General features: G+C 38.6%; 1 protein-coding gene across 8 annotated transcripts in view; it reads right to left on the reverse strand.

Annotated features, from left to right (window-relative positions):
* The window catches only part of DCDC1 (doublecortin domain containing 1), a 251538-nt gene that overhangs the window by 25179 nt on the left and 211134 nt on the right, over positions 1–15225 (reverse strand). For all 8 annotated transcript variants that reach the window (XR_014161756.1, XM_081882792.1, XM_081882794.1 and 5 more), the window contains exons 26-32: positions 13480–13638; positions 12095–12298; positions 11153–11267; positions 9731–9901; positions 7725–7910; positions 5577–5780; positions 3714–3921 (exon numbers count right to left, since the gene is read on the reverse strand). Coding sequence is in view for 7 of the 8 variants with exons in the window: in XM_081882792.1 (XP_081738918.1) it covers positions 3714–3921; positions 5577–5780; positions 7725–7910; positions 9731–9901; positions 11153–11267; positions 12095–12298; positions 13480–13638 (1247 nt within the window). In the remaining variant the exon portion in view is untranslated. The remainder of the gene's footprint in view (positions 1–3713; positions 3922–5576; positions 5781–7724; positions 7911–9730; positions 9902–11152; positions 11268–12094; positions 12299–13479; positions 13639–15225) is intronic.

Consider the following 15225-nt stretch of genomic DNA (forward strand, 5'->3'; position numbering starts at 1 on the left):
GGCTTCCTCTTACTCTCCTGTCCCCCAAAGCCCATCCAACCTCAAATCTGCTCCAGAGCCAAATTGTACAGGAAACAGCTTTACTACAAAAGCTGGCCAACAGACTGAAGAATAGACAAATAGAAGATGCCTTTATTCCAGTATGGCTCACCTTTATCACATGCACAGCCCAGCAAGACAACAACAAAAACCCACTGACAGGATAGGAATCAATATGGCTTACTCGATCCAACGAGCACTCCCTCACAAATGCAAACAAACCCCACTGCAGCCAGCCACAAACAAACAACCACACCCTGGGCCCCCTTAACCCCTCTCACTACCAAGGAAATATAACAGGCAGATAGAAAGAGAGCCTATCCAGTTGACGCTGACACAAAACCCCACACGTACATTAGAAAAAAGAAAAGAAGTCCCCCCTTTTTTCTCTCCAACCTTATACTGTACTTAACACTAATGCCTCACAACAAATGTAACTAATCTGTAGAAAAGACTTTACAACCTGATGCATGTACTTTTGTAAACCTCAAAAATCTTTAATAAAAAATATTTTTTAAAATATCTGCTCCAGAGGGTTGGGGAATTCAATGCAGCAGATTTGGATATGCATATAGTGCTACAAAATGGAAGGAAGAAAGGAGAAGTCCTATTGCACAAATAAAAATCTGTTACTCAATCAGGCAGGGATCACCATTACATTTTAACTTTCTGTACCACAGCGGACAAGATGGGTTAAACTTAGGAATTTCAACAGAAAACAAAAGGAAATTTGTTTACACCAGTAGAATCCACACACATAGAAAAAACATTATGAAAATGCTTTTAAAAAAGCATTTTAATAAATAATTTGGATTTTCCATAAGGCTCACCATCGACCATCTAGTGTCACATTGTATATTGCACTTAAAACACACTTAAAACGTTTTATTTGCAGCTGTATTTATTTGCAGTCCATAGTTACTAAAGAGGATCCCAGGAATAGTACATTTATTTACTCTTCCTTAAAAGGGGAAAAGAAAATATAAACTTAAGAAACAAATCTTTCCTTTATACATTGCATGCTTGGAAAGTTGTAGCTTCTTTTATTTCACTGAGAGAAATGTGTCTCCAGCCTACTTTGCAATGGACCATGGAAATGGACCTTTAGTTCTCATATTTAATCAATATTTCTCACAACTTATTCAGAAAACATCTTATTTCAGAATGTTTCTTCTGTTGTTGTTTCTTTCCTTGGCTTTGCTCTCCCGCACCCCTAAATGAGATAGTGGGCTTCCATCTACCACACAAAGTGAATATTCACGCAACAGATATCAGCTATATTTACTAAATTTCAAAGAAGTATTGGCCTTTTCTTTTGCTGAGAAGAAGAAATGATGGGTAATTGCCAATCTTCAGTGTGCTGAACTGATTTTTAAGTACGTTTTTCGAACCTTTTGCTTTAAATTTTTGAGTGGATGAGATAAAAATCTGTAAACTTCATAAGCTGAAAGATGCCTAATACAAAGCAGCAGCAAACTTATAATGAGAAGACTCTAGTGGGCTTGTGTACTGCTTAGGAAATCAATAGGAAGGAAAATAAAGGGAACTAAAGCAGATAAGATGAGCCCTTTTTCTGAGTATATTTGATAAAGATTGGGAAATAATACATAGGAAAGAAATACTTAAAAGAAAAATACAGACATGTAAAAAGAGCCCCAAAAGTAAACTAGACCTATATTAAAAACATAACAAGATGATAAATGGGAAACGTGTCCCATGCTTCCTTTTTTGATAATGATCAAAGGTATACTTTTTTGAAAATATATACAACTCTTTCCAATATAAATATAGAATTGAATTCTTGAAAGCTAGATCAATACTGCATAGACAAGAATGGCTATGCTTAACAAGAGACAGAAATTATATAGAAAGTTGTTTTCAGTGGTACTAAAAAATAAAGCAGGCATTTAAACTTAACAAATACATGTTTCTTTGCACACTGTATGGTTGCAGACTCATAATTTCTTTTGCTTCATTGAGAAAAAGGAATTCCCACATACTTTGCATATATTCACTGAAATAAATTCCAGATGGGTTGCTGCAAAAACAACGGAAGAATATTGTGGCACCTTACAGATAATTCTAACACAAGTTTTTTGTGAACCCATTTGGAGAACATTTCAGTCCCCCAAGTGATCAGATACTGATATAAAATTCACCATTTTTTCAGGAGAATCCAGCACTAAACTGCTGAACTGGAATTTATCATCACGTTTGATTATATTTGTTTTGGACTTAATAGGGCTGAGTTTTATTGCTTATCAGTGCTGTTGTGAATGGTTACTGTACTCATATGCGGTTGAGCTTTGCGTAGAAGTATCACAACCTGTATTTCTTGTGCTACATAGTCTTTTAGGCTCTCTAACTAAAGTAACTCAGTGTGACTTACATGTGAAATTACAGGGGAAAGTGGTCTCAAAATATAATTTGAGCAAGGTGGAAATGGTAGCACTCTTAGGATGGTGAGCCTTCACTGATCTTAGTGCCTGGGCAAATGTTCAAGCTTGCCACTGTCTGGAGTGAACCCTGGAGTGAGTATGCCTGCAGACTACTGAATTTTAACTTCCACCAGCTTCCTGTTTCCAGTGCGGCAGGAATGGAGTCTCCCCAACACCATGGGAGAGAGACAGACAGAGATAATCAAATAATGATCGGGGAAGTTCATTATCTGCTTTTGTCTTCAGCTGTAAGAGGGACCAGACCTTAACCCACAGTTTGTCTGGTGGTCTGGCACTCGCTTCCCCATGGAATGTGAGGGAAGGCAAAGGCACTGGGTGCACAGAGCACTATGGCTGCCACGACCCCCCCCCCCATCCCATTCCTGGAAACACAGGTTATTCTGTTAATTGGATTGTAACTGAAGTAAACTACAGGTGCGTGCCAGAGACAATGAGATAAGAAACTGCAAAAACAACCCAGCTACAAGGATGTAAAAGGTTTGGACTAGGAGCATATTTCATTTCATTATCTATTACACCAACACAAATAGAAATCACAAGATTGTAGGTCTTATATAAGGGTTTGTTATATCTGAAAGGAATGGAAGTTATTAAAATTTTGGAATGCAGAAAAAAGGTAGAAGAATGAACTCAACAACTCTAGCATGTGAGGGGGCCAGTTGAAATAAATTGTATAATTTGACATCTGAATAATTGGCATTAATAATTGTATTAATTGGATAAAATTGGTATTGTTAGAATGAGGCTGCTATTGAGCCGATATTGGAAAATTAATAAAAATATATTTTTAAAAAGAGTAATATATAAAAAGATATATAATATATAACTTCCATCTGAACATTAGCTAAATGTATATGCTTTCACAATTTATGTGTATGTAAAGTAATATTTGGCCCATTTAAAGATTCATGATAAGATGTATTGTACAAATAACTATGGTAATTAGAAGCTGCAGAAGCGTTCTAAAATAAAACAAAAATTTAAACATTTGTTCAAATACAGTGTACCAACATTAATCTTTTCTCCATGAGACGCCATTATTCTTTGTGAAAATAGAAAACAAAGTGAGAGACTTCCAAGATATTTCTTGGCAGCATACCAGCAAACAGGCTCCCTATAGCTTTACTACAAAAAAGTTAGCTCTGTGAAGTGAAATAATTTACATACTAGTTAAAGAGAAATTTAATTGGGAACTTGCTGAGGGTGGTATTTTACCTTTCACAAGCAACACAGATGCGTTTTCGTTAAAGCCAGGAACAAAAGTTGCTCCTTCACCTCGTTTTTCAGACTCCTGCTTTCTGAAATAATCATTTACAGCGCTGAAGACTAAATCCTTCAATGTAAGAATTAAGGTCCCTTCACTTGTGTACAGTCTACTTGCTGTCCTGTTAAGTTCAAGTCGTCTTGTGCATAAAGAAAGCAGCTACAGAAGGGGAAAAGTTAATGACATATAATTAAGCTTACTAAGTCCAAATATTTAATAAAAATGCTTAAATTGCCATTCTCAGAGTTTTCTTTCTGTTATTTATTCCTCCAAGCAGCATATAGGCTCTCTCCCCTCCCTTTTCTCCTCACAGCTACCCTGAGATGTAGCTTAGGCTAGCAGAAGTTTACTCTGAGAGCTCCTTGGCAGAGTGGATATTTGAATGTGGGTCACCTCAGTCCTAGTCTAAACTCGGCCCTCCAGATGTTTTGGGACTACAATTCCCATCATCCCTAGCTAACAGGACCAGTGGTCAGGGATGATGGGAGTTGTAGTCCCAAAAAACATTTGGAGGGCCGAGTTTAGGGGTGCCTGTTCTAATCATTTCATGCCATTAGAGATATTATAAGTGCAATATTTCTTCATCTTTGTGTGCCCTCACATTTTATGCAACGAGGACCAAACTACACGCGGCACTAAATGCATCACTTTTAAGTTGTGTCCGTAGTGGTTGGCAAAGTGGCGCAGGCAGGGTGGTGTTGTTCACCTGCCTCCCCAATGCTGGGTGGCACTGCTGGTTCCTGAGAAGGAAACGGGTGAGGCACAGAGAGCTCAGTGTGGTCGTGTGGGTATGATGGCAGGAGAATCGTATTGGTTCGATTGCTGCTCCCACACGGCTCTAAGCTCTCTGTGCATCCCTCTCTCAGGAACCAGCAACCGATTGCAAAGCATGAGAAACACGAGAAAGGGGGTACCAACAAAAACTGCCCCGGAGCTGCTATTTGCATTAGATGGAAAGCTGCTAATGGTGCCAATGGGAGCTTTCTTCCCAATGCAAACAACAATGTCAGGGGGAGTTTTGTTGGAATCACAGCAGGAAAAACGGGTTAGTTGCTCCATCTCACCCCTTTTAGTTCCAGTCCCGGTGGTTCATTCTCCCTTCATCCCTCGCCGCTGTTATTTGCAACAGTAAAAACACTCATGAAACTTAAAGTGGTGCCTCTCTAAGGTCATGTCTAATTTGTCCTTGAATGCACAAGATAATTGGTTCGGTTGTAGATATCAGCAATATGGAAACCTTTTGTTAAAGTCAATACCAGATAAACTTTTTTCCAAACATGCATTAGCATTTAACATGAGATAATGACACGAGGACAATTTAATGGTTTATGTTTATACTCTGTTGTCAAAACATTAAATGAGCCTCTTTACATATACTAGAGAACATGTCAGGGCCGACACAAAACTTTTTGTTGCCTGGTAAAATAAATAAAAATTGTCTTTCCTTCCCTCGTGGAAGAAATAATAATGATCAAAACAGCAGTGCCAGGCGAGGATGTGTTCACCATTCCCCACCACACACACACCCTATCTAACCCCAGTGGCGTAGCGTGGGGGGTGCAGTGGGGGCCGGCCGCACCGGGCGCAACATCTGGGGGGGGGCGCACTCGCACTAGCAGCTCTCTGCCCCTACTAAAATCCATGGGTTAGGGGGCGCAAATTATTTGCCTTGCCCCGGGTGCTGACAACCCACGCTACGCCACTGTCTAACCCCTCTCCCCAGCTGTTGGTATGAGATTCTTGCCCATGATCTGGTACCTACTGCTTGTCCAGGTCAATTCTGTTAGGATGATCCCTAGATGATTGCTACTCACCATAGGGAATGTATTAGCAACAATTAGCTGCCCATTTCTGTAACCAGCTCCATTTCTGTATGCAATTATTTTCACTGCTCTTTGGTTTACAGCTGCAGACATCTTTTCTGAGATGATTTGCAATGATGTTTCTGTCCTCAAAGATGCTAGAAATTCTTCTAAATAATGTAAGGTGGATTCAGCTTCAGACGTGGACAAATCAGTCTTTAGGATAAACGGAAGAAGATGCAATCATGACTTCTGTTAAAGTGAATTTTTAAATGGTAACTCATTGATTCAAGTGCTGTTCCTTCTGAGAAAATGGATGATGTGACTATTATTTGCATATGTCACTATGAGTTGCACAGAGCTGTGAACTACACAGGACACCAAACACAGGACACCCTCACACTTCTGTGATGCCTTTATATGAAACTGAATGTGAACTGGATTTGGCTTTTGGTGAACAGACACTCCTGAACAAATGCTTTCACTAACCTCCCCACATATTTAAGGTTACACCTTCGTTCAGTGCTTTCTTTTTCTTAAAAAAAGGTTCAGGGGTACTCTCATTTTCCTACTCATATTGAAATACTGCCCCTCAATGAGGCCAAACTTAGATTCACAAAATGTTTAGGGGTATGCTCACCCCTGCATCCCCCTAGAAAAAAAGCACTGCCCTCGTTACATATTACATCTCAAAAGAAAATTACTCCTAGACTACTAACCAGGATTTTAAGCCCTTCTTTCTCAAATGTTCAGACAGTAAAAAAAAATTGCTTGCTATTTTGCCACTTACATCTAGATGAATACCCCCCCCCAAAAAAACGTAATTTTTTATATACTTTTCTTATTGTGGTAAGGCCTGAAAAGCTTCTTGTTGTGTGTTATGTTCATATCTCTGCTGTTCTGGCAATCAGTATATGTGCCCCCAAGGGTCCAATTGTCAACCATATTCCATGTTGTTGACTTTTAATAGGCTTATAAGCTTCTGGGGAAAGGTCCTTTTCATTGGATACACTGCAGTACTTAGTGGGCATCTTGCAAATGACAGAATTGCTCAGAGAATCTGACTATAAATATACCTTACAATTTAAAGCATTTTATAGACAAATTTTTACATAGATGATGTGGCATAGTTTTTGTAAGAGAAAAATCATTTAAGAATGTTGTTATGTTAATTAATAAATTTAGCAGGGCATCTGGTCATAAGATTAACAAAATCTTACATTATGGATAGTATCCTTGGTGTGTGTTTGAATATAGCAGTAAAGATAAAAAGTGGGGAGATAATTATATAAAAATTGGGGAGATCATTATAAAATAATTATATGGCATTGGCTAGTATTGTTGCATTTAACAGATCATAATTATAACTATATTTGTTTTATATCCTGCCTTTTTGTTTGACAGGGACTCAAGGTGGCTCACAGCTAAAAACAGAAAAAAACCATTTAAAAAACAATTAAACATTAATAGAATACATATATGACCTGTGTTAATCAGTACAGACCATTACAATAAAAGCAACACAGCACCAACCCTTTCCTTAAAAATAGTTCCCCAAAGCCTGCTGAAACAATAAAACTATAATAATAATAATAATAATAATAATAATAATAATAATAATAATAATTTATTTGTACCCCACCCATCTGGCTTGGTTTCCTTAGCCACTCTGGACAGCTTTTAACAGAGATTAAAAATACATCAAAACATCAATCATTTAAAATTTCCCTAACAAGAATGTCTTCACCTGCTGGCAGAAGGACAAGGAGGGAGCCAGTTTCATTTCTCTAGGAAGGAAGTTCCAAAGTCTTGAGAGCAGCTACCAGATAGGAAACTTTGGCTGAGAAACAATACTTTGATCAAAGTAGGATTTTTACATAATCCAGGATAAGTTTTAAAATGTTTAAAACTATACTTAAAGTGAAATAGCCCTAAAGCATCTGCAGAGTGCCTAAGTCCATAGTAACCTGTGTCTAGTATTTTCCAGCAAGAAAAATTGTGAATCTAATCTCATTTTAATCTCCAGATTGAAATACAGATTGCCAATGTTTCAAAGTACTTTACAAGAGAAGGCTGTAACATTGCCAGCTGGTGAATTACACTAAATGCATATATACATGGCAGGAGGTGTCATTGAAAAGCAGGAACACTGTCACAAACCTTGTTAACATCAAGGCACTTATAGGGCCAGATGGATAAATGCTTTCCTTCCTCAGAACCAGAGGCACAGGAGAATACAGTACCAGGGTGCAACCTTTTCAGGTCCTTCTTTCCTCTTATGGTCCTTGCACAAGCCAAGCATATCTTTACCTTCTGCTTTCCACACGGTGAAAGAAAATAGTAGCCCTATAAATAAAAATGGTTGAAACCATTTAAAAATGGGGGTTGGGGTGGGAAGAACCCATAATAAAAATGCAGTGATCCAATATGGCATCTATTATTCAAAAACTTGTTTACATCCAAAAAGTCTGGAAAACACGAAGATGTATTTGAATTAAAAATACATAAACAAATACATCTTAATATTTTCCTAACTTGGATACAGACAGCTAGTTTTTGAATAACAGATGTCATGTTCACTCTCTCTCTTTTTTTTTTTTTTGCCGGGGGGGGGGGAGGTAACATTTCCCTAAAAAGTATATATTTTTATTATACCTTTTTTAAAAAAAAAGTTGTTGCATAATATTATTTCTGTTAAAATGGAATCCTTAGTTGTTGTTTTTAAATGCACCTTTATAGAATGGATGAGTACCTGGGAGTAAGTCTGAGTGAGCTCAATGAGTAGACATGCATGTGATTGTATTCTGAGGTAACATAAACCTTTACAATGCTTGGGCATTTTTTCTTTTCAAGTCTTAATGTGGTGCCACAAAGACTGTAATGTCAATGCCAAGCATACCTTTTTGGGGAGGGCACTCCAAAGATGGGGTGCCACTGCGGAAAAGCAAAGCACTCAGGAAGGACCTCAAACCAAAGATCTTATGACATAGATAGGCTGATATGGGATGAGACACTCCTGCCTATATTGAGGTCCCAAGACATTTAGGGCTTTGAAGGCCAATTTCACTTGAACTGAACCAATCATGAAGGCCTCAACAAACCAACTGTAACTGAGATAACAATAAAGTGGTGGAGATCGGTGTGATTCATGCCCCCCCCCCAACACACATAGTAGTAGTAGGTTTGCAAAGGCTACACCATGGTATGAACTGACAGAAAAGCAGCTTCCATGTTGGTGTTTTAGTACGTGAACCACACTGTTTGTTAAGATGGATAACCTCCACATGTTTCCCATAAAATCCACATAATCTCATTGGGGTACTTTGTACCCTTTCACTGATCCCATTCACTTCAATGAGATCTGTGAAGAAGAACTTCCCAATAGTTTCACAAAACGAACATAAAACAATGCATCAATTTCCAGGGGTGTAGTTATTTTTGCTGCAAGTTGCTAACTCAATAAAGAGTCTTGTAGCACATTAAGACTTACACATTTATTATGGCATAAGCTTTCATCAAATACATGAAGTGGCGTCCTGAGTGGCAGGTACATATGTACATGGGGGGGGGGGAGAGGGGTTGTAAGCAGTGAGATCAGAAGGAAAGGAAATGCAGAAAAGCATAGATGGTGATAATTACCTTATTAACAGTGACTACTCACAAGGAACAATAGTTGAAAACACAAACATTTTGGTATTGGTACGTCAACTGGTATGCTAAACTAAAGTTCCACTGCACCAATTCAATCCACAATGTGATAACATTGAAAGCTCTCAGATTGCCATCTGCATTTAAATTTGTTTGTTCAAGGATGACCACCTTAATATTAGTTACAATATGTTTTGGAGTAGTGAAAATTCCCCCAACCAGCATTTCAGTCTCCCTGAAGACAATCAAACTGTCATAATAAATTTATTAGTCTTTATTGTGCCATAAAACAATGTGTTTTCTAAGAGTGTGCATGAATCACATGATTTTACACTAGCCTGATTCCTGCCTTATCCTTGTTCCTTCTGTTAACCACAGACAACAAGAAGCGGAATATTTGATATCTCTTTCTATTGGGTATTGGTGCACAGATACATCTAGACATGTCTACATAGCCACCCTTTTGATTTCGCGAAGTCAAATTTCTCTAGTCTACACAGAAAACAAAAATTACTTACTGGTTGGTCTATTTTCTCTGTGCTGGCCACGGAAAATGTGCAAATCGAAGAATAATTTGCTGCTGTGATTTCTTGATCCAGGGTTGTACTGTAAAAGGCACTAATAACCTTTGTAGTTTCCATGTAATTCCACCTTTGATTGGCAGCTCCATTTTTACATTCTTTGTGTTTCTGTGAGAACATAAAATAGGCCATCCTGTTTTAAGATTTTTATTTTTTTGCATTCTCTCTTTCCAAACTGGTATTTTTAAAGAAAATGTTTTAAAATATTCAGGTTTATCTGGTAAGATATATGCCTTCCCTCCTCCTCCTCCTCTTCCTCTTCCTCTTCTTCTTCTTCTTCTTCTTCAGCATCCTGCTGGTTTTTAGCTTTGTTGTACATGCAGTTATAATAGCCTTTGCAGGACTTATTCATTGCTAGGTCATTGCCACTAAATAATAAGAATGACATTGGGAAACACCTCCTGCTGACCTCTACAATACAGTTCCCTCCTCTCTCTAGCATTTTTCTTGGTCAATATATATGGGTTAGCTGAAATAAAAGGAAGAGAACTTTGTTTGCCTTTAATAACTACATATAAATCTGGGTGAATTTCAACATTTGAAAAGCCTTCTGGACAGGCCAAATTATTGAGACTTCTGCTCCAAGCCATGAAAGCCAGCAGCTGACACTCTTCCTCCAACAGCACACTGTGCCACACAAAATGGTTAACACTGGTTTGGGCAAGGTGTGTGAAACATGTGATTTCAGCCTGACCTCATTGCTGCCTTTCCGGTTAACTGCACCCTTCCTGGACAGGGATCACTTGGCCACTGTGACACATGCGTTGGTGACCTCATGTCTGGATTACTGCAATGTATTCTATGTGGGGCTTCCCGTGCCGCTGGTCTGGAGGCTGCAGCTGATGCAGAATGCTGCAGCTCGGGTAATGACTGGTGTTCCTTATCAGAGGTATCACGCTAGTGCTGAGGGACCTGCAAGGGCTGCCTATTAGCCACTGAGCTAGTTTTAAGGTTCGACTGCTTAAATACAAAGCCCTAAATAACTCTGAACCAGGTTACCTGAAAAACTATCTTCCCTGCACAGTAAGGGCACTATGATCACCTAATGAAACCTGTTAAGGTGAATGTTATGGAACACCCTCTCTGTTGAAATGCAGAAGTCCCCAGCTGAGTTGCCATTATGTGCCAACATACCTGTTTAGGCAAGCATTCCTCCCTTGAACTGATCTTCTGATGCTATTGTTTTAACCAATTCCAAATGTGTGAATTATTATGTTTTTAATGTTTCATTGTATATTTTAATTAAGGATGTTTTAATTTCAGTGTTAATTACAAGTTCATTTTATAGTTGTAAAGTACTTAGAAGCCACTTTGGCATATAAGCAGTGTAAAACTATATAAGCACACAAACAGTTTTACCTGAAGGACGACAGGACATCCTTGCATTTCCAGAGGACTCTTTGGATACCCATTGAGTATGCTGGGCATCGATACCGCTAGCACTAATTGTGGGTCCAGCACAAGATGAAATGTCCTAGGAACAGAAAAGTCAGGTGGAAATCAGAAGACAGTTGTTGTTGTTGTTGTTTTTTAAAAAAGATTTTTTCCTTGCTAAATGTATATCTCACTTTTAGGTTCTTCTAAAGATATCTTTTTAAGTAATAACCCTGAACTGGTTCTACACAAAGCGCTGCATGGACATTTGTATGCCACAGAGTGCAGCAGTGAGTCTTAGGGCTTGCTCACCCTCATCCCCACTCAAGGGGCTTCATCTTCTGTCTCCAAAGTTCTGTGACAGTGAGGTGAGAAGGAAAGGAGCAAGAAGAAAAGGCGGGAGGTGACAAAGAAAGGACTTGGAAGTTTTGTTGAATTTTGCTAAGTAAATAAATAATTAAAAACAATAAATAGCCACCATCCATGTAACATGGCGCTTTACAAAAAGTTGAGATGACAAGTCCTTGCCCCAAGGGCTTATAATGTAGAACTTGATGTAAGGGATTCAACAGACAAAGGGAAAAGGTAAAGAAGAATAAAATATTGGGTTATTGCAGTTACACATACTAAGGCTGAGCTATGCACAAGGGTTCACAGAAAGTGTAGCATATTTAAGACTAAAATGCAGGGTCTTTTGTAAACAAAAATTATAATTTTGGCTGTTTTCTTAGCCCCTTGTCTAAGATCCTTTCATTTTTGAAAGACCATCTTAGAAAATGTTAGAACTACCTGGTGGTTGAGGCCTGCAATATCTGCACTTAAAGAACAAGTGAAATGGAAAAGTAGCTTAGCCTGATTGGAAGTCCCACTAATAATGCAATTTAATTCTTGTGAAATTCTACCACATTTCCGACAGTGAACACTCACCTGCTATCCTCTCTCCATATCCAGTGTTGATTGATACTGTCACATTTCTTTTCCAACAAAACCACTTCAGCGCCAGAACGCAGATCAGAATTCTCCACACCTAAAGCAAGATTTCGAAAGCTACAGTTGATAATCTTCCCATTTCTAAATTCAAACTGTTGATGATGAGTTTTCTGCAAATCTTCAGTCAGTTTAGGCTGATGCCTGAAGTAAACAAAAAGACATAGAGCTGCAGAAAAATGCTCTGTAAATATTTCATTGCATGGTAATGGACAAAAAAGAGCAAAACAAATGGAGTGTGCCAAAATTTTGTTTACTTCTACAACTTGTGCTTTTGACATCTGAATTCAGATACATACCTTAATACAAAGAAAGTTGAGCACAGATATTGAGAAATTGGGTAGGTGGAAAAGTGAAATTGTGGAAAGAGAGATCAACTGAAAGTATAGAATGGTCTGGAGGGAGAGCATAGAGGAGCTTATTGATTAAGCCTCATAAAGAAGTTTTCTAGACACCATACAATACTGGAATAGACTTCACCTTTATCTAAGATGTATTGTGCTTCTCTCTGCTTACTTGAAATAAGATACACTGAAATACAGTCCAGCCAGTCTCTTCAGTCTGACTTCATTTTTAAAGTCACAGAGAAAAAACAGAATACAAATGATATTTCACTGTGAGCTGGCAACGGAATAATGAAGACCCTTCAAATTAGTTTGTAAAATATTTCAAAACATGTAGAGACATTTTGACTCTTCCTTTTAGACAATTAAAGAGTTTTTTAATGCAACTTTGCTTTTAACCCAACTTTCTTGTTCCTTTTCTTCTTCCCACCAAGTTTATATCCAACAAACTTCTTTCTCTTCTGTCAGCATTCTTAGGTAACATTTGTATGACTTTCAGAGCCTGGGTACTAGAAGCTGTTAGGGGACTATGAAATGACTGTTGTGAACCTAAGATTCAATGGCGCAACTAATGCAGCCCCAGTTATCCCCCATCCACTGGGGGAGCGGGGGGAGCGCACCGCCCCCAGCAGCGCAATCCTGATGGGGTGCTATCGCGGCTGCCCCCCTGCCCGAGCTGAGCAACACACTCCTGTGGGCGGTGCGCCACGCCCCTGTGGACAGCGCGCCACACCCTCAGGATGCACACCAGCCATGCCCCCGCCTGCTCTCTGCCCCCCGGTGCAGTAGCATGAAGCTCTGCCACTGCCTCCATCCCAAATTATAAGAGGGACGTGATTACCGTTTCTGCAAATTTCTAATTCCACAAAGTATGGAAAGAGATTAGGGGTGGATAGCAAGTGATTTTACAGAACGGTGGTGGCCCAAACTGCTAGATTCTATCCTAAAAACAATTTAGGAAATATAAATCTATGACCTGACCTGTATTTTTTATATAACTCTGCATCTTCAAAGAACAGTTCATCTTTATCTTTCTGAAGGCTGCAGTCCTCATCAAAATCATAGAGATTTTGTTGCCAAGCATATTTCATGGGTGTATAAGATGCATCTGCTTTAAGATGAGATTTTGCATGTGAAGTCCTGAAAAAAATATAAAATTCAATATGAAATTTTGCACTGCTGATAGTCACCAGTTTAAATTTCTCATAAAAAGTTAAGTCATTAAAACTAAGGATTATTAAGAGATTAGCAGCTGAAACAGTCAATGGCAGTTAAACTGTGTGCAGAATTGCAGTCTAAATGATTCAGACAGTAGTTTTACATTTCTTAAGATTGTGTACTCAACAGTGTTTCCTTATCCAACCTTACAGTTCATACTACTACAAAACTTTGGGATTACATGGGAAGCATATAAACCAACACTTTAATTTATCACTGTGTGGATATTACTTCTACCTTATGGGAAGAAAGAAAATGGGGGAGCACCAAAAATAGAGGGAGGGAGGAAGAAGACTGCACTCAAACAGGTGCTAGGGCTATAGTTTCTTGAGGTAATCCCATGTACAACCAACAAAGGAAGGTATAAACAACAAAGTCTGGAAATAGCTCAAAAAATAACACATTTATTATGGTACAATCTTTTGTAGACTATAATTCAGCTCATTAGATGCATGAAGAGTTATCCTCAGTTGACAGGCTTATATTACTTGGGTGTAGATGGAGGAACTGGGTTGTAAATAGTGAGGTCAAATGACACTGAAATGCCAATCTGAGTCATTCAAAATGACAGTATGAGTCATCCAGTTAAGTTATGCAAATTAAATGCAGTGGTCATTCATATTAATAATGCATCTGGAAGTTTCTTTCAGTTATAAAACCTTTCTTCAGAGTAGTATCTCTGTAAGAGACAACACAAGAGATACCACTCTAAGAACAGTGCTCCTCAAGGAGCATTTCATAGTTTCATGCACTGGACTTAGCAGCTATGTTAGTCACTAGCCGGTGGCTTGGAGGAATCATAACCAGACTTCAGCCATTTTATGAAAAGAACTATTGTTCACAAAGTGCTGAATGTTGCACCCAGCAAGAGTCATGTAACATCAATTTTCCAGAACCTGCACTGCTGCTTATATGTTACCCGGACTTACCGGTATAAGGCCCTGAATAACTTAGAAATTAAATACTTGAAAGAGTGCCTCTGAAATATCCGTTAGCTTGAGCTAGCAGATATCGTAAACTCCTGGTTTTATCTAATGTTTAGTGACAAATATTAACTTTATTTTTTATTGTGGGAACACCGCCCCCCCTGCCCCGGTGATCATAACTGGATGAAAGGCAGTCTTTAAATGATTAAGATAAATAAATAAAATCTTATGAAAAGATTCATTCTCACATTGACAGAAAATCCCTGGTATGTACTATGGTAAGATGATTCTTATACCAGAAGTGATGGCTCTTATAACATACCTACAGTACCTCTGGTTACGAAATTAATTTGTTCCAGAGGTCCATTCTTAACGTGAGGCATGCGCCACCGCCACACAATTTCCGTTCTCATTCTGGGGCAAAGTTCTCAACCCGAGGTACTACTTCTGGGTTAGCAGAGTTTGTAACCTGAAGTGTTTGTAACCCAATGTGTTTGTAACCCGAGGTACCACTGTACTATGTTCTTATGATGTACACAGACCTACCTAAACAGGTTGTGAAATCTTTCTTAGGAATAGAGTG

The sequence above is a fragment of the Podarcis melisellensis genome, assembly GCF_964234715.1.
Source record: "Podarcis melisellensis genome assembly, chromosome: 1".
Classification (NCBI taxonomy): Eukaryota; Metazoa; Chordata; class Lepidosauria; order Squamata; family Lacertidae; genus Podarcis; species Podarcis melisellensis.